The sequence below is a fragment of the Tachypleus tridentatus genome, chromosome 1, assembly GCF_004210375.1.
Source record: "Tachypleus tridentatus isolate NWPU-2018 chromosome 1, ASM421037v1, whole genome shotgun sequence".
Lineage (NCBI taxonomy): Eukaryota > Metazoa > Arthropoda > Merostomata > Xiphosura > Limulidae > Tachypleus > Tachypleus tridentatus.
The window spans coordinates 27,073,289-27,093,527 of record NC_134825.1 but is presented as its reverse complement, the minus strand read 5'-3'; the positions used below and the strand labels follow the sequence as shown (position 1 = coordinate 27,093,527).

General features: G+C 30.6%; 1 protein-coding gene across 3 annotated transcripts in view; it reads right to left on the bottom strand.

Moving 5' to 3' along the window:
- LOC143244837 (myotubularin-related protein 13-like) overlaps window positions 1–20,239 on the bottom strand; it is a 136,418-nt gene that overhangs the window by 50,757 nt on the left and 65,422 nt on the right. For 2 of the 3 annotated variants that reach the window (XM_076490234.1, XM_076490243.1), the window contains exons 10-19: window positions 19,081–19,194; window positions 18,770–18,898; window positions 15,751–15,849; window positions 10,420–10,574; window positions 9,780–9,945; window positions 6,134–6,283; window positions 5,892–5,960; window positions 4,824–5,015; window positions 3,030–3,152; window positions 1,716–1,909 (exon numbers count right to left, since the gene is read on the bottom strand). In XM_076490234.1, coding sequence (XP_076346349.1) covers window positions 1,716–1,909; window positions 3,030–3,152; window positions 4,824–5,015; window positions 5,892–5,960; window positions 6,134–6,283; window positions 9,780–9,945; window positions 10,420–10,574; window positions 15,751–15,849; window positions 18,770–18,898; window positions 19,081–19,194 — 1,391 coding nt within the window. Of the gene's footprint in view, window positions 1–1,715; window positions 1,910–3,029; window positions 3,153–4,823; window positions 5,016–5,891; window positions 5,961–6,133; window positions 6,284–9,779; window positions 9,946–10,419; window positions 10,575–15,750; window positions 15,850–18,769; window positions 18,899–19,080; window positions 19,195–19,331; window positions 19,355–20,239 lie in introns of all 3 variants that reach the window. The other variant, XM_076490252.1, reaches the window with a different exon arrangement.

Here is a 20,239-nt window from a genome sequence, read left to right as displayed (position 1 = left end):
ATTGTATTCTCAAAAAATAATAGTTTTTATAGTAAATATTAATAAATGCTTCAAGATACTCAAAAAAACTAGAAAATCAATAAGAGTGTTGATTACAGGCAAAGCTCTTCAGAGCTCTGCAGAAATGTAATGGTGAACATTAAAAGATTTTAATAGATAAATGTTACAACATAACAAAAAAATCACTTGTAAAATATTTCTCAGTCAACAATTTAAGGGAAAATGTTGAGATTTGATATGCAGGTGTGAACTTAACATGTGAAAGGTACTCACTAGTCCTGAAAGAGTTCAAACATGTTATAGTTTAAAAAAAGAGGAGGAGACATTTTACACATTAAAATCATAATCACATCTAACACATCAGAAATATCACATTGGTGAAATGTTTGTTCACACACATTATAAGGAACATACAAGACCATACAATCTTTGAGGGCAACTATTCCGTACACTTGCACGTTATCTGGATTATGATAAGCTACTGAAAAATGAAAAAGTCCAACTCGTCAATAGAAATAATCATTTCTGGCAACAAAAATAAAATAATGTTTCCACATATTGAAAGCCAAGGTAAACCCAAGAAAGGACATAACAGAGACCTTATGTGTTTAATACAAAAATTACATAATAGCATTATAGAATGAATTTAAGTTATGAAAATAATTCAAAATACAACATGAGATTTAAACTTACTTTACAATATTACAATGTTATACTAATAGGTATTTATAGCATATTTTAACTTTTTTCAGGTACAGTCTATGTTATTTAACATTTGTTTTGCACTTACAAAAATTCTCTTTTCAACAACATCAACATGCATCTTAAAACATACTCAGTGTTGCTCTTTTTAAAAATGTAAAATTTATGTTTTTCATTAAAGCCAATGACAAATCCTGAAGCAGATTGAAAGACAGTTTCCATAATTTTTTTTTTCTTTATTTATTTCGCACAAAGCTACTCGAGGGCTACCTGCACTACTTGTCCCTAATTTAGCAGTGTAAGACTAGAGGGAAGGCAGCTAGTCATCATGCCCCACTGCCAACTCTTAGGCTACTTTTTTACCAATGAATAGTGGGATTGACCATCACATTATAATGCCCCCACAGCTGAAAGGGCAAACATGTTTGGTGTGATGGCGATTCGAACCCGGGACAATCAGATTATGAGTCGAACGCTTTAACCCACCTGACCATGCCGAGCCCAGTTTTCATAAAATAATTTGTATTGTATATATAAATATTGTGTTACTTGAAATGATAACCAGTATTCCACAGTATTCAGTCTTTAATATATTGCTTTGAGAGTAACTTACACAAATTGTCATTTATTGCAATGTTTACAAGTACCATAATTTCTTTTCTTAATGAAATTTTTTAAAACCTTTATTATCCAACATAAGCTACAGAAAAATGTCCAAAATAAGAATCCACTGGTATTACATAATAAAATTAAATAATAAATTAATTGTGTGGGTGAATTTCATTTTCATGTCAATTATTAATTATTTATAAAATATCAAAAATACAACAATGTAATTAATCTGTGAGAAAAATGTTGCTAGCATTTTTATATTTTAAATTATAAAAGTGACAGTACTTTGATTCTTAAATCAAATTTTTTATTAATATATAAAGTACTATACCTAAATGGCACCTTGAAGAATATATATCTATTACAAACCTGTGTTTTATACAAATAACTTCTGGTTATACCTGTTTGTCAAGTTACTGTTGCTATTGTTTTCTAGCTCAGCATTAACAGATTTTGCATTCTTGTTGATGTCTAATGGTATGCGTAATGACACCATTCTGTTGGCATAATGAATGGCCTGACTATAAACTGTTGACTCTTCATTAGATACCATTTCTTCTTGTTGTTCCTTTGTTATAGTGGTCCACAGTCTCATCTTCATCAGAGTTAATGAAATTTTAAGTTAGATTCTGTTTTAATAGATACAGTATAAAATATATTAAATACATTTGTAACAGATACATTATTCCTATCTATACACTATCACTTACATATATGTAATGGTTCTTAAAAACTATAGTACGTAAACACTGGACTTTAATATCACAGCAGTCAACAGATTTTTCTGAAGCTGTATCATAAAGGGTACACGATTTTTGTTTATTTCCAGAGGTTTTAAAAAACTCTGATTCAGGTAAAGATTTCTACCTCAATCATATATATATATAATATAGTGCAACATGTTAGGTTCTTGTTGTTGTTAGTTATTAAGCACAAAGCTACAGAAAAGGCTATCTGTGCTTTGTACACAACAGGTATCAAAACCTAGTTTCTAGTGACATAAGTCTGTAGATATACCACTCTCATTTGTAGACAAAACTGTTAGGAATGAATAAGAATAAAAAATAAGTGTTTAATGTAACAGGAAATATATTCAAATAAGAACTACTTATACGTTATTAATGAAATACTAATTATAAAAAAAAAATATAACAAAAACTTCAATTAAATACTGATAGCAGCTGAAAACTAATTAATTTAAGATCAAGCCCTAAAACTGGCTATGTTCATGGTAAACTAATACATATATATAAAATTAATAGAGACTTGAGTGTTACAAACTGAGTATTAGATTTGTGTTTACTCATTCACAAAAATTTATCACAAATGTTATAAAACTTTAAATCTGTAACAAATAAAACCACAAATTATTTTACACTTTACTAACTTTTCATAAACCAAGATCAGATTTAAATTCAAGTATGTGTTTTGAAGAATATCATATTTTATTAAAGTAAAATGTTAAACTTGTGATACCATCATATCAATGTGTATTAAAAAATGATAAAGCACATCTAATAATTCAAGCTTGACATAGCTGTGTAAAAATTTAATAAAACCAGAAAACTCTACCTCAATATGTTAGAAACTACATATGTGTAAAAAGAAAAACTAAACAAGACTGTTCATTTAAATCCTATCACATTTGTAACAGAGAACTAATTAGTAATTTTCAGTAAGGCCAAAATTTGATTTCTTTCAAGTTGCTTACAAACCTGTTCTGCAGCTATTTCTAAAGCACTGGGTTCTGGTGGTTTGAAAGAAGTTGACTTTCTGCTAATCATATCATATACGGATCGCCCCACATTTCGATTCCAAACAGAATTAAAGTCCTTAGTCTGTAGATTAAAAAATTAAAGCATAAGGTTTTAAACAATGAATAAATCAATCATTTACACATAACAAATATATGTAAAATTCCCTTTGTTAATAACACATTTTTCTGTAGTTTTTTGTTTGTTTGTTTAGTATTAAGCACAACGCTTCACAATGGGCTATCTGTGCTCTGCCCGCCATGAGTATCAAAACTCAGTTTCTAGCAGTGTAAATATGCAGACATACCACTGAGCCACTGAAGGAGCATTTTTTCTATAATTAAAAATAAACTTGCATTTTAACAACTGCAGTTTTATTGAATTCAGCATTTTATTTATATTTAGTTTATTAAAATTTAAAAGTTTCAAAACAGTTTTTACTCCATCTCACTAACACAATGCACAAAAAGGACTGAAAAAAAATTTAATTTTTATAATATTCTCATTTATAAATCAATAATTTTAAAAAATATCCTTTTCTTTCAAAAGTTTTATTTAAGTTTGGTTTTAAAGTGCAATAAAAAGTAATTTCTCATTTCTGATGATTAAAATAAAATAAAATGGAATCAGTAATATTTTTCAATATTAGCAAATTCTTTAATGCTATTACAAAGGGTTGCAGGTCAAAGGCTATGTCACTGTGTTTATTGACTTTCATTTGAAATGTTATTGAACTACTATTTTATGATTTTATGTCAGTAAGTTTGGTATCAAACTGCAGGATATAATTCAAATTTTAGTAATATATATTAGTCAGTTTCTTAATTTAAAAGTAAATATTAAAGAACCCCCCTAAATATCGATTTCTGTGTGTGACATGCTATGTTGAATGCAGCACTGGTTCAAATTATATGTTTGTGACATCCAAATAAAAAATACAAAATCTACAGTTTTGCAGAAAACAAAGGTAATTTTAACTAGAAGATATAATTATTTACAATATATATTTATTTACTACTCTATTTTTTAACAAATATAAGTTTAAGAATTTTTTTAAATAGAAATAATGTACATACAATATGGTGTTGTACAAAATGTATTATATCTGGAATGTGTCTGCATTTTACAAAATACTATCACTAGTCCACAAAAACACAGCTAAGACAGGTCACTTTGTAAAAATGAGTTTTATATGTACGGTAAGACGAGTGCATGTGCTCTGCATCATTGAAACTGCATAACTTATGTTCATTTCCTAATTTTTTATGGTGGTTTTGAGATTGGTTAATTCTAAGAAACTTGTTCAAAAACTCTGAAATAATGAAAATAACAGACAAAATATAAAGTTTTTCTTTGACAAAATTTGATAATATCTGGAGGTTATAAAGATTTCACACATAAAATTTGAAAATTTTCTGATTCATAAAACTATTTTCAATCATAAAATGAAAATTTTATGCATCATGTTAGATAGTCAACATTCTGAAAGAAATTTTACAAGAAAATCTTTAATTAAAAATTCTTAATACTTAATCTAAAACCTGATATTTTGTGTACGAAAGCTTCATAATGTTTACCAATAATCTGCAAAATTTGTAAACATATGCTCACATTATCAAAAATTATAGTATAATTACTCTCATGGATATTTTCATGGTTACAAGCTGGGTTGATTCCACCCAACCTGTAATGGAAGGATTAAACAGGATGAATAAGTGTATTAATAGATGTTTTGTAAAAAAAAATTGAACTTACTTCGTAGGGACCAAAATGAGAGAATGACTTCTCTTTTTGAGAATAAGTATTATTTTTCTGAGGCAGATATAAGGCCTTAATGTCCTGTTGGACATCCTGATAAAAGGCTGCTTCCCAGAATTGTTGATTGGCCCAGACTGGGTGGTCTTGGATACATGTAAATGCAAACTGAATCACTCCAGTGCACAATTTCTAAAACATTAAAAGCAAAATACAATTCAAAATCCATATGAAGAAAAACATTTTTTAATAAACTAAAGAAATTATCACAACTGAAAATAAAACTACATGTACAAGACCATAAAAAAGTAAATTGGCAAGCAAACTATTAACACAGTTATTTAAAGTTTTAATTACACCTTAGCTAATAGGGAAGGATTTAATAAAGAATTATATTTAATAATTAAGTTTGTATTGAAATATTTGTATTTTCACACTTCCAGGAAGTTCCTGATTCAAGTAACACACACAAGGGTTAGATTTAACTTGATCAAGAAATGAAAAAAGTGAGAGAATACTTTAATAACTGAAACACTTTAATGATATGAAAAATACAACGAATACCAGAGTAAAGCATGGCATGTGATCATAGTTGACTATCCTATGAAAAAAATGATATGTAATACTCTTCATCATTAAAGTCAGATTCCTTACAATGTCACAAGGTGAGTCATAATACTTATGACTTTATTTAAAGTTACATTAAAACCAAAACTATGTGTAAGCTTCTATAATGTCTTTTCATCTATGATGCATGTCTGTGAAGATATGACATCTGATTAAAAGTCTTTTATGATCAGGTTTGAACAATTTCAAAACTCAAGTAAACACAAGTGTTTTTAAAAGTTGGAAGGTAAATCAAATACACAGATGCATTACAGTCATTTAAATGCATTTATTAACTATTGGAACATCAATCATCGTACTGTGCAAGTAAGATATATGTTTTTGTTGGAGAAAAGTATATACTTACACTTCTAAACTAGAAACTTTTTGAATATTTAACAGCTTACAAAATAATATAAAAAAACTTTTTTTTTAATAACAGGAACACAAATATAAATTTACCCTACAAAATGCCATGCAAAGTGGAAGAACTGATGCTGCAACTCCATGTTCATCCATACTTGAATCATCCTATTGTAGAAAAGAAGAAACTACAAAACCTTAGAAATAGTTATTTTATAAATCTATGGATTTTAAAATTTCAGTTTGAATACATATTAGAGCATAGTTTATTAAACACTTCAACCTTTAACAAGCTATATGAACAGTACAATATTTAAAGATAAATAAAAATCAGGTATTACCTGAAGAGCACAGTTTAAGAGACGTACAACTAGGTCAAACTGTTGATGTTCTAACATAGCTTTGTTCCCTGTTACATGCTGTGCTAGTTCCTGAGTCAAAGCTAAACGAGCAGTTTTATTTTTTAGAGCCCTTAATACAGCAGGAAATGTCTAAAAAAAGATAGAAATAGATCATTTTTAAAAACATAATAAAAATTCTTACTTACAGATAATAATTAAACTACGAATAAGTAAAACAGTGAAACTTTTACAATACATTAAGTGTAATAAAGATCATTAAATTAATAGACAAATAACTTATTTACTTTTTTCTCATAAATTCATAAAATTTTAAAGCTTCTTAATCCATTAAGCATGTTTTCTCCAGCTCACAACTATAACTACCCTTACTACTCACTTATTCAACCAATCTTTTGTTAAACCCAGTAAATTATCTGCCTCCATCACTGAAAAGCCAACCACCCTGTTTGAACAGTTTCTAAACTGCAGACAACTCCTAAGCTGCCAAAATTTGAAATTATGACCCCTTGTCTTATTTTTTCTCATTGCTGAATACTAAACAGTTTGATGGATCTATATTACCAATACCTTTAGTAATCTTAAACACCTCCACCAAATACCCTCTGATCCTTCTTCCCAAAAAAAGCAAGTTTAAAATATTAATCTCTTCTCACATGATATTCCCTGAATTCAATGCCCTTCTTGAGGAAGGCAGCCCAAAACTTTAAACAGTACTTTAAGTGATGTATACACTGAAACATTACCATTTGTATTATATTCAATATTTCAACAGATGCTACCCAAAATGCTATTTGCCCTATTGTGAAACGAGATGACTTGATTTTTTATCACAGATTCAAAATTTACTTCTTTAACCACAATATATATTTGCCATTTAAATTGTAACAATAATATGAATTGTGAAAACTTACGTGCATCGCCTTACATTTTGAATAGTTAAACATCCTCTGCCACATACTGACCTAACACATGAAATGATCCAAATCTTCCTGTAAATCTGCAGCATCTTTGATGCATTTCACCACCCCAAAAATCTTAAATGTCATCTGCAAACATAAAAATTTTGCTGGCCATTCCAGAGCCAATATCATTAATATAAACCCAACAGCAAAGGATTCAGCACAGAGCTCTAAGACTAATCCAGTCAGATCTGACTCCATTTATTACTACCCTCTGCTTTCTGCTCTCCAGCCAGTTTTTTTTATTGAATATAATAACATTTCTCCTACACCTACAGATTTAACGTTTATAACAAGTGTTTTGTGATGCACCTTATGAAACAATTTCTGAAAATGAAGGTAAACCAAATCCACAGAAGTTCTTTCATCAACTCTTACAGTAACATACTCAAAAAATGTCAGAACATTTGTTGAACAAAACTTTCCCTTAATGAAACTATGCTGGTTTTTTGATAATATTTCAAACTGCTTTAAGTGACTTTGTAATGCATCATACCCTCCAATTACTGGTGTAAGACTAACTAACCTTTAACTGCCTAGACAATGTTTATCACTTCTTTTAAATATCAGACTAACATCAGTCAACTTTCAGTCTTCTAATATTCTTTCACTACTCAATAACCTATAAAAAAAATACTAGCTAGCAGTTTACAAATAAAATCTTTAAATTCGTTTAAAAGTCCAGGATATAAGTTGTTGTCCAGGGATATATCAATTATCAGGTTTTCCAATGTTTCTCTTACAGTTTCAGAACTTAAAATGTCTTTTATCTTGATATATCATTAAATGCTATGTTTGAGGTACAATACTTGTATTTTCTAATATTCAGCAAGAATTGGAGCTACAAAATATATGCATTTTAACTTCCTTTTGACACATCCCAAATTATTCCTTGTAGATTAAACAATATTTGATGGGTCCATCTGTAAAATCCTAGCAGGAGTTAGAGGACAACCAAAACAGCATCTCTCAAAGGAAGAATAATATTAAATTGAAATATTGTTTATTAATCTCTAACAATAATTTCACATTTAAAAATTTAAGGCCTTATATTTTAACACTAGTTCAATAATATTTAGATTTTATATTTTGTCATTTTATAATATTTAATCAATATAACTAGGAAAGAAAATAAAACTTCATTTCATTTCTTCTCTATAGAATCTCACTAGTAAACAATCCACTATACCAGTTCTTTTATCATTTCACTGACCATTTCAGTGCACAGTTTTATGTTTGCTGTAAAACTATCATCCATTGAGAATATAATTATCCATATCTCTTTCTCAGATGATTCTCTTTTTATTTTTATGACTTGATTATTATAGCTTTTGATAACCACATTTTTATGCTGTCACAGCTTGTGGCCTGTACTATTGCTAATGAAGCACAGCTTTCAAAATAACACACACAATTAAACAGCATATTACAAATTATTTTTTGTCAATGTAGAGCAAATAAAGTGACAAGAAATATAATTTAAGGTTTGGGGAAAAATGGCTTGACAGAACTCCTGCTGAAATGAACAGTTGGAAGTTTAGTAAACTAGGAACAAACCACAAAACTTGGAATATTTTTGTGTTAAATCTGTTTGAAAGCTGAAGAAATTTTCTTTAATGACAAAACATCAGTTAAACTTAGTTTAGCAAGTAGGGTAGGAAACAGAAAAATATTCTAATAACTCAAATCCTTATTTAGTGAACATTATTTTTAAGTTTATCAAATTTAAACAATGTCAAGTAGAATAAGTTATTGAAAAGAAACTACATTTATGAAATATAATTTGATCCCAAGGAAGAATATAGCTATGAAAAATATTGTTACCTAGCCTGACAAAGGTAATGATACCATTTTGGAAGTTCAGGTCCTACATTACCAGTATATCATTGTCAGTTTTTATAATGTTTTTTTTATTATTTATATCCAGTAGAAATGACTAAACCAATCAATAAACTATCAAATATATGTTACTCAACATGAGTCAAGCTGAAATTGACTAGATATTTGAAATAGAACATTTTGATCAATAATAAAAAATATTGAAATTCTAAGACAAAAGTATTTTTAATGTTTCTTTCAAAAGTTTCTCAAAACAAACTTTTAGCACAATCATAAAAATGACAAAAAGTGTGAAGTTGTTTAAGCCAAAATTAGATATTGTAGTAAGCCTGTACAAGGTTTCATATAAAGTTATTACATATTATCACTATGAGAAAGGATATCAGTGACAAATACCCTCTGGAAATGTTCAAATTTACATTACTACAGTTATATTTATATATATATACACACACACACAGATGTGAAAAACCATGCACACACAAAACTTTCTTTTGTTTTAGCCTAAGAGTGTACAGCAGAAATAAGTTGTTTGGTTTAGAAAAATAGGCTATTATACATTAGATATAAATTATTATATAACAATCACTATTTGCATAATAAGTTCATAAGAAACTACCATTCAACTATCCATAACACAGACATCGACTCAAGAACAATACTTAATTATCAGTTACCAAACTGGCTTTCAAGTTTAAGCAGTTTCAAACATCTGGTTTATTCCTGTAAGTGATCTTCACAGCACATCATGTCTGAACCTTTTCAACCAGATGCTTTTACTCTCTAATTAATTGAAAAGAAAAGTCAATCCAGCACAGAACACTTACTTTTCTAGCATCTGAAATCTTGTTTTCAAAAATACAGTTGACACAGTTACGTATAACTTCTAGACGTCGGGCACTGTTTGTTATAACAGGATTTCCATCATGTATCGAGGAAATTAAACTGCCCATTGGCACAATTCGTGGCTGTTGAGGACGAACTGCTTGTAGCCTTCATACAAGAAGTACAAATATCTGTTTATAGTTATTCTTATTTGGTTTCAGTCTGAGAATTCTACTTTTTCTAAAAGCATCATACGATACTGCCTGAACTTTTCTGATTTTATTATATCGATATTTTGTTTAACAACATAATCCACTTTAGAAAATTAAAAAGTATATGATTTTGCAAAAATCAAATTGTATCTTCTAAAGATAAATCAACATCAATGATTACAGGTATGTTTTCTATTGTGTTCTAATGTGTACACATTTTACATTACTGGAGAACTTTCACATAAAAATTACTATAAACAAATTTTAATTACATGAAGTTTATATTTTCTTTTAATAATATTTATCTGTGGGTACAGGTGATATAAGTATGTCAAAAAAAAACCAAGTCGTTTATATGTTATGGCACACTTAGCTGTAACATCAACTTATGTGTTTCACAATGTAAAATAATACTAAACAAAACATCTACCTTGCTCTGAGAGTGTGCTTAGAAAGACCATCTCGCATAATGTCCTCTACAAGTTTATGATCTAACAAAGGAAATGTTGGTTGATGAATCCTTCGGAAAGCTCCCTCCGTTGGTTTTGGGATTTTCTGAACATATGGTTGAGGATTTGGATTTTCCTGCATGAAAGCAAAAAAAAATAATTTTTTTGAAAAAATGTTTTATAATTTTGGACCCTAAAGAACAGAAAGTTAAAATAAAGTCAGAAATATAATTCCCTCACTTTTCAAACCTAACATTAAATTTAACATTAACTGAGTGGAAAAGTTTTCTCAAACTAACTAGTTTCATACATATACGTATTATAGATCAATTGTGAGTTTTCATCACAAATTTGATTGTTAGATAGTTGGAAGGATTAAAAACATTAATTGATTATTTTCCTGGCATTATTCTCTAACTGTTTCCCTGCTGGAACAGCAGTAAGTCTTTGAATTTACAATTCTAAAATCAGGGGTTCGATTCCCCTCAGTGGACACAGCAGATAGTCTAATGTGGCTTTACTGTAAGAAAACACACACACACACACACACACTACTATAACTGTAATTTCAATAAATCAACTATTTTACTGATACTGATCTATGTAACTGATGCTCACAAATATATGGTTATATTGATTAAAGTTAATCACCAAGTTCTAACTGATATTACAAGAAATAGAAAACCAGCTCTCCAGTTACACTACTTACTGATCAGCATTTACTAAATCTACATAAGAGAAAATGTTTCATGCTGAAAATAACTTGGTAAAGATTACTTCCTCCATGCATACCAGCTTATGCTGATGCTACCAACAAACTAACATCTGGACTACACATCATAGGAATACTATCAATGTTGCTGCTTTACAACTTAAAGTTTTCACACATTCTCTTCTAAATTTAAAAAAAAAAAAAGTGCCCTATCCTTCCTTTACAACCTGCTTATTAGGTTATGTTGAATTAACCCAGATCGTGTCTACAGGATCAAACACTCTAAAAATGGTATTCTGTCACTCCTTTACAGCATGTCAGATTGCAATAAAGTGAGCTAAACATTACTTTGAGCTCAAACCTCATGAAGAGTGACATGTTAGTCCTTTAGAACACATTTACAGATAACAGTGAATGTATCCAAACTGTGCCTTTTGAATCTAACAACTTACAAACAATATCCCATTATTTCTTCACATAATACATGTCAGATCATATTCAAACAAGAAAAAAAGGTTTCTGCCTTCTGGATTCAAAACTTTAGAGCCAATTTCATGCCACTTCTCTAAAATATATGTTTAATATTATAATAAAGTAGCAAGAATATATACTGTAAATCCAAGTGACTCAGAGATGGTACCATGACATTCTTCTGAAACATATGCAAAATCTTGCTAGATATTAAAACCTCATCTTCTAGATTTAAATGAACTGGATACAGTTTGCATGTTATTCCTTTACAGTCTAGAGGTTGGATCATGGTAAAGTTAGACAGAAAATGCCTTTTACATTTAAATATACTAACTAGGTATATGCAAGCTCAAACTAGCTAAACATTGCTTTCTTTTGGACTCAAACACCTTGGATATAGAAACCATATCATTAAAGTTCTCTAATAACTTGAATTTTAGATTTACTAAAACCTGCAAACACTGTCTTCTGGATCTAAAAATCTGGAAACTATATAAATTAAGTTTCTTTATAACTTACATACATATCACATCATACTAAAGTTAACCAAACAATGGCTTCTGGAATCAAACAACTGGTACACAGAACCATGTCATTTATTTGCAGCTAACCTACCAGGTTATGCAAAAGTTAAACAACCAATGACTTTTGGAAACAAACAACAATATACAATACCATGCCATTCCTTCGTAGCTAACATACCAGGTCATGCAAAGATTAACCGAATAATGGCTTCTGGATTCAGACAACCTAGATACAGCATCATATTATTTCTTTGTAGATATGTCAAATCAAGTTAAGTAAATGAAACAGATAGTTAAGATGAAAACAACTTGGATAATATTATTCCTTTATAACAGGGGTGTGCAACAGGCGGCCCGCGGGCCACAACCCGGCCCGCCAAGCCATTTAGTGTGGCCCTAGTTGTTGTAATCTAACCATGTGGCCTGATCTGTAATCCAACGCAAATGGAATATTTTTAAAAGCATCGATCCCTACGGGATTCCCAGGCTTCACTTCGACAAACTTCTAAAATTATCTTTGCTAGAGAGGAGCAGGCCGAATTCGATTGGTCGGCCTCCTTAGGGCATGAATAGGTGACGTTTTACTGAATTTATTAAAATTTTTGCTTTCAGATGCATCTGATTCTATGTACAGTGTGACCTCGTTATTCGCGGAGGTTACGTTCTTTACCCTCCCGCGAATAGCGAAAAACCATAATATTGGGCGCAGTTTTAAAACGTATGTGTATGCGATTATATACTATATGAAATGCTTCCCAAACACTAATGATACTTATACTCATTGATGCAGTAATAATGTAGCAATATTGCATACTGTTATGTATTTCACTAAATTGTACCGTCGTTACGGGCTGTGCTTTGCCGTTTGCGTTGTTGGGAAGCTGAGGCAGTCAGCCAATAGCAGTCCAATCTTGTTTGGTGAAGACGACAATTGATAAAACGGCTTGATTGAGTAAATACAACAGAAATCTCCTCGAAAAGCCCTTTCAGTCTCTGTGACCTACAAAAGCGCAGTTCAGCGCATAACCAGCGAATATGCGGGGCTGCGAATGGCGAACCGCGAATAGGCGAGGTCACACTGTATTTTGCTATTCTCAATTAATTTAAGTACCGGAAGGCTATGATCGGGATGCCAATTTAGAAACATGTGTTTCTGTCCATAAGAGGTTCCATGTGTAAATAAATTCTATGTTTTTTTCTACTTTGCTATTTTCGTGAGAATAATTTTTGTTTTGATTTCAGGGCTAGTAAAATGTCAGCAGTTAAGAAACGAAAATTGATGATGAGGAAGGTTATTCAACAGTGAATGGTGCACAAAATATCTTGTTGTCCCACATAATCAAGGTGTTGTCTGCCTCGTCTGTCAAACTACAATTGCAGTCATGAAAGAGTACAATATTAAGCGACATTACGCAACTAAGCACTCCTCCCAGTTTGATGAAATTGTTGGTCAGGCACGAAAGGACAAAATTGAACATTTAAAACATCCATTAAAAGCAACAAGGAGTTTTACCACTTTCAAGAAACATTCAGAACTGGTGACAAAACTGAGTTTTAAGCTTTGTGAATGTATGGCAGAAAAGGGAAAGCCTTTCAGTGATGGAGAATTTATTAAAATTGTTTAACAATATTCACAGAATATGCATGTCCAGAGAAAAAATATTTGGTGGAGCAAACTAGCCTTTCCCGCTTTACTGTCTCACGGGACAAAAGATCTTTCAGAGGACATCAAAGAAACTTTGAAAGAGATTGAATTAGGTGTGAAGCTTTCAGTCTGGCTTTGGATGAAAGCACTGATATCAATGACACATCCCAACTTGTCATTTTCATCAGAGCTGTTACTGCAGGCTTTGATGTTTTCGAAGAGTTTTTAGATATGGCAAGCCTTTCCTCCACAACCACAGGACAGGATATTTGTGAACAAGTGCTTAAGGTTTTAGAAAAGTTTGAACTGAATCCTTATAAATTATGTGGTGTTACAACAGATGGTGCTCCTTCCATGACAGGTAGGACAAATGGATTCACCAAGAAATTTCTAACTGCAATTGGAGCACAAAACGTGGTTGTAAGCCATTGCATTATTCACCAAGAGAGCTTGTGCACCAAAGTTCTGGATTTTGCAGAAGTCATGAAAAATGTCGTCCAATGCGTAAATTATATTCGAACACGAGGATTAAATCATCGACAATTTAAAACTTTTTTAGATGAGCTGGACAGTGAGTATTCAGATGTTTTGTACTTCTCTGCTGCACGTTGGCTTAGTAGAGCTGCTACTTTGAAGAGATTCTGGAATCTGAGAGGAGATTAAGTTCTTCATGGAGAGCAAACGTCAGAATGTGGACTTCTTGAGCAATGAGAACTGGCTGAATGACTTAGCATTCCTCACAGACATTACACAGCATCTGTCTGATTTAAACTTAAAACTACAAGGGAAAAGTCAACTTGTGAATAAGTTGTTTGAGCATATTTGTGCTTTTGAGAAGAAATTGGAACTTTTCCAGGTTCAGTTGAGAAGAGCCATATTGACCCATTTTACATGTCTTGCAACCAGGAAACTGGAATTTCCTAATCTGGATTGCACCAAATATGGAACCAGTGTACAAAAGCTGCGTGATGAGTTTGCAAACAGATTTCCAGATTTCAGACAAACTGAAATTAGATTGAAATTGTTCGCTCAACCTTTTGATTTGGCAGTGGAAGACAGTCCTGATGATTGCCAAATGGAACTCATTGAACTGCAGGCTGACATGGACACTAAAAGGAAATTCTCTGAAAACAGTTTGCTAGACTTTTACAAACTCTGTGTACGTGAAAAGTTTCCCAATTTGTCCAGTCATGCACAAAGAATTGCCTCCCTTTTTGGTAGCACCTACTGCTGTGAGCAATTTTTCTCCAAAATGAAGCTCATCAAAACCAAATGTAGAAGTCAGCTGACTGATGAACATTTGACCAGTCAGTTAAGAGTGGCAACCACTTCTGTCAAAGCTGATATTGACAAGCTCTGCAAGGACTCTAAATTTCAAGTGTCACACCAAAATGATCATCATGCAAAAATATAAAATATTATTGCTTGCATTTTGAGATTTTTTTTTAATTTATTGTGCATGTACACGAATAAGCTTGTTTTTTAAGTGGCCCCGCTTGATTGATGAAGTTGGTTATATGGCCCACTGACGAAAAATGTTGCACACCCCTGCTTTATAACATGCATTTCAAAACAAGCTAAAATTAACAAAATTAATATTAACATGCAGAAGTTTTTTCAGATATAAAACAATAATGTAAATTTACAATTAACTACTTTCAAGAATAAAATAGTAGTACTCACTTCCAATAAATATTTTACATTTTAGGATATTATCTCTAACTGTGAAATAAGTAACACTAAATTTACAAAGTCAAAATTAACAATTGCAATACAATTTTAACTTTGCTCAGTAAGGTAAAAGATTACTTAAACATTCTGATCAATTGTAAAATGATGTACCCAAAAAAGACAAAATATTTAAGAAGTAAAAAATGTATGTATAGGCTTATCCTATTTCATACATTTCTACTGTTAGAATATTTTATAAAAAATCACAAAATTGAACATTACAACTCACATTTTGTAAAAGCTCTTGAGCAAGATCTTGAATATGCCCAATCACTGAGTCCAAGTTCTTGGCTTCTGATTTAAGCAGATCCTGCACACCTGCATACAACTTCAATAAGAAATATCACTTACAATTACTAGAGTATCAGTTTGAACAGCAAACTTCAAAATAACAAGATAGTGAAATCAATAAACTTATTACACTAAACAACTTTTGTACACTATCACAAAATTACTATTTTTGTGACTTGCAAAAAATATTTCCCAGGTGCTACTTTAGTTGTCACAAAACTTCAAACAATTTTACACTAAAATATTCTAAGACAAGAACTATTTTCTAGGTGGTACACAACTATATTTCACCATGACAGATAATCAGATAAAAAAAAAGGATTCCTCTAGAAATATAATGTCTTAACATCTCTTTGTCAATTCCACAACAAATTACTAATTAGTTTCTTAAGGAATTTTAAAATGACATAAATTGCAAAATTATGATGTCACACAAGGACATATTTAAAGCATCTTATATTGTTAAAGAGCACTGTCTATTCCTTTGCTTCTGAACTTTGTGTTAACTCCTAATGTAACCTTTGAAGTAATTCTAAGGGTAATTACTTTCAGGTAAGAGTGATTTTGCAACTAATAATTTCAAACTGATGAGATTCATTTCAACTCACAACTGCTTTATATTTTAAACTAAATCTCAAAGTTAAAACAAAATACAATAAACCTTACCCAATTGTAACAGTGCTCTTTCTCTTGGCCCAACTGTCTCAAAATTGAATATATTTTTTATGTTTAACAGAGATAAGATTGACTACTTAAGTAAACGTTTTATGTACAAGGTGATACTTAATTTTTGTATTTTTGTCCTTTAAGAATTCTATAAATTAAGAAGACCAAAAAATTATGAATTATTAGTATTTCAATGATATAATGCCTCTAACATAAAAGTTTCAATACAATGAAACAGTGTGTCACTCAGCATGGTTAAATTTCACACTTCCCGACACATTATAATGGCAATATAGTTTACCTTAAATTAACACAGAAAAGAACATATACTATTCTGAGTTGAATAATACTTGTCAGTTCACTGGAGACACATAAAAGTTTGATTTAAATTAAATTTTGTGCAAAGTTATATGACAGCTATTACCTATTTTAGCAGTAAAAAAACTAGATGTAAGGCACCACCTGCCACCAAATCTTGGGCTACTAACAATTAGTGAGATTGACCATCACATTCTATTGATACCACAGCTGAAAGGGTAAGCATGTGTCATGGTAAATTTAATTTGCAGAATTGTTTTCAAATAAAAGTACATAGTGATATCTTGTCAGATTTTTTCTTCAATAAGCTGTTGTCTTGTTTGCATGTCTACAAATCAAGCCAAACAAGTCTACTTGAAAAACACTGTTAATGGACTGCATCTGTCTAGGATATTTTTAATAACATTTGGCTCAGAAGATCATCAAAAAATTTTTAGACAGACTCATAACATTAACAATCCCTTTAGAGTTTTTGCTCCTCTGTTTAAACCTTTATGTAAACAATAACAAATTTTATTTATTTAAATCTATCTCTGGAAGATTTCTGCTTTCAAATATCATTTGCTCATAAACATTCCCTCTAATATAACGATACAATACATAATTTGCTAAAAATATTTGGATGTAATATTATATCCTAGAATTTCCTAATATGTACTCCGCTGCAGCAAAAATAGTAGTCTTGTGAATGTCTCTATATAAATTACAACATAATTATATTAAAAACCCTATTAATATACCTCTTTAAAGTTATTTCTTTTCACAAGTTTTATTACAAACTAATTCTGTCATCCTTGATCTGAAGTCTGGTAATCATGAAGTCAGTTGTCCACATGTAGTTAAACATAACTAGAGAAATTAATTAAAAATATATATAAAATAAATTTAAGAAAAAATTTAAAACTTACAGCATTTTGAAACCTAATATCTTTATTTTCAATAAGATAGGTCTTACCAAACTTGGTCTTAGACACTCCACAGACTGAATGTTTTGCTTTAACATTTGTTTTATTCTTATCCTAAATGTTTTCATAATGAATTGAAAGTTATTTCCAGCAAAAAAAAAAAAAGAATACTTCAGTAGTATAAATTTTGAATCTTTTTTTTCAGAACCATAAAAATTAGCCTGGACAGTCAGCTCACTACACTTAACAACAAGAAAATGTTTAGTATTTTTAGTAAGTAGCATGAGAACAAACAAGTCACCTTTTGAATCTGAAAGTATTACAAAAATTGAATATTCCACCCATGTAGATATTAAGATGTGCATTGAGGGCAACTGTTAAACAGCAGCTGGGGTACCTGTACTCTGTACAAAAGTTATGTAAATTCACAATTAATAAAAGGTTATCTTAACACATGAAGAGTTGTTTGTTTTATATATAATTTAAAAAAAAAAAAATAGAAACTCCCATAAAAACAGCAAAACACAAAATGTGAAACCATAAATTTGCCTGTATCTCCTCATGGACCCAACAAACCTTCATGCCCAATTTGGTGAGGATTCATCAACAGGATTGATGTTGTGAAAAAAAAAACATAAAAGCAGTCACAGAAACTGCAAAATGCAAAATTGAAAACTTGTATGCATTTCCCCATGGACCTAATGAAGATCCATCCATACCCTGTGAAGTATTTAGATGGGCCTACAACAGACAGTACTATTATATTTACAAATATGGTGGCAGTGCATCAGATACATGTGCAACATTTCATGATGTTATATCTGCACCCTGAGAATGAAGAAAAATAAAGCTCTCCATGACAAGAAACAGAAGTGAAATGGGAAAGTTGTGACCCCCAATGCAAATCTACATACACACAGTATAAAAAGTTTGTGAAGTTAAGGGTTGCACATTGCACAATAAAAACGTTTTTCCAGTATCATATATGCAACAGTTCCATCATAGTATGATTTTCTATTACAAACTACTTAAATCATTTGCATATGTTTTGATGAATAATCAACTTACCTCATCAAAAATATCACACGTACGGTATGGAGGGCCTCGTTCAGAAACAAAGGTATTGAAGAACATACAGTCTAACACTTTTGTCACAAAGTCATTATCCAGAAAATTCCTCTGTCCTAAAAATGCTGCCTATAAAATAAGAATTGCAAATAACAACTACTATGCAGTAATGAAAAAGAGAAACTTAAAAGATATTTTAGCTTTCACACAAACAATCTACAATGATAATACCCAGCATATTCATGTACATATTAGAATATCAAAATACTGTAAATACAACATTCATACACATTCTGTTAACACATTCTCACCTTGTGAAATGCAATAATTGGCTTTGGATGAATCCTGGTTATTGTGAGACAAGAGCGATAGCCTTGCAATAGCTGTGTAAACATTCTGAGGAAAATTGCTCGAATTTCCTTATCCTAGAAAACAAATCATATACTGATATCTGAAGAATAATGATTGTACATTATTAGTTTAAACAAATCATACTAAAAAGTTAATTAAGTGTTAAAAACGTGATACACTCATACAGACAGATTTTACATTTTTTTCTCACCTTATTCCTTCCCATACAGCAAACTAAAAAATAAAACAAAACAAAATTAATTGAAATATAATGTTATCTATTTCATTAGATCACATATGTGAAAACATCATTTTAATAACAATTAAGTGTTGCTAAATTACTAGTTGATATCTGCTGCTAACAACCTTCTAATACTGCAGGTTAACTGAGAAAACTTGAAATTGTTTGATCTATTGAATAGTTCATATCTAATGTTAATAACCTTCTGATACCACAGGATAATTGAGAAGACTTGAAACATTGTGACCCAAATGAGTGGTTATAATGTGTGTGTTTGTGTGTTTTTCTTACAGCAAAGCCACATCAGACTATCTGCTGAGCCCAAAGAGGGAAATTGAACCCCTCCATTGTAAATACATGGACTGACTGCTGTACTGGCAGGGGCAGATAGTTATCAACAGCAGATTTTAACTATCTGATACCATAGAGTAACTGAGAAGACTTAAAAAAGTCATGAACAAACCACTCAAGTATCTACTGTTTATAACCTTCTGATACAGCAGATACTAATTTGTTCTGGCAGATGTATTTTAGTTTTATACACATGGAACACTAAAAGTAAGCCTTTTTTTTTATAATTAATAACAAAGTCACAAACCTAATTTTTTTCAAAAATGTAAATAAATGTGTTTGTATCCCATTTTATTTTTATTCAAAATCCTTACACCCAAAAATTTACTGTGTAAAAATAAATAAAAAGAATATTTACAAAAATATATTTCTGTTCATATTGAGAAATAAACAAAAACAATAATTTCAAAGCATACTGGTCTATTAGTCTTTGTTGAAACTATTCAATGTTGAAATTTTGGTACATATGTGAATATTAAGTGTTACAGTGACCTTAACTGATTATAACCACATTCAGAAATATCTGA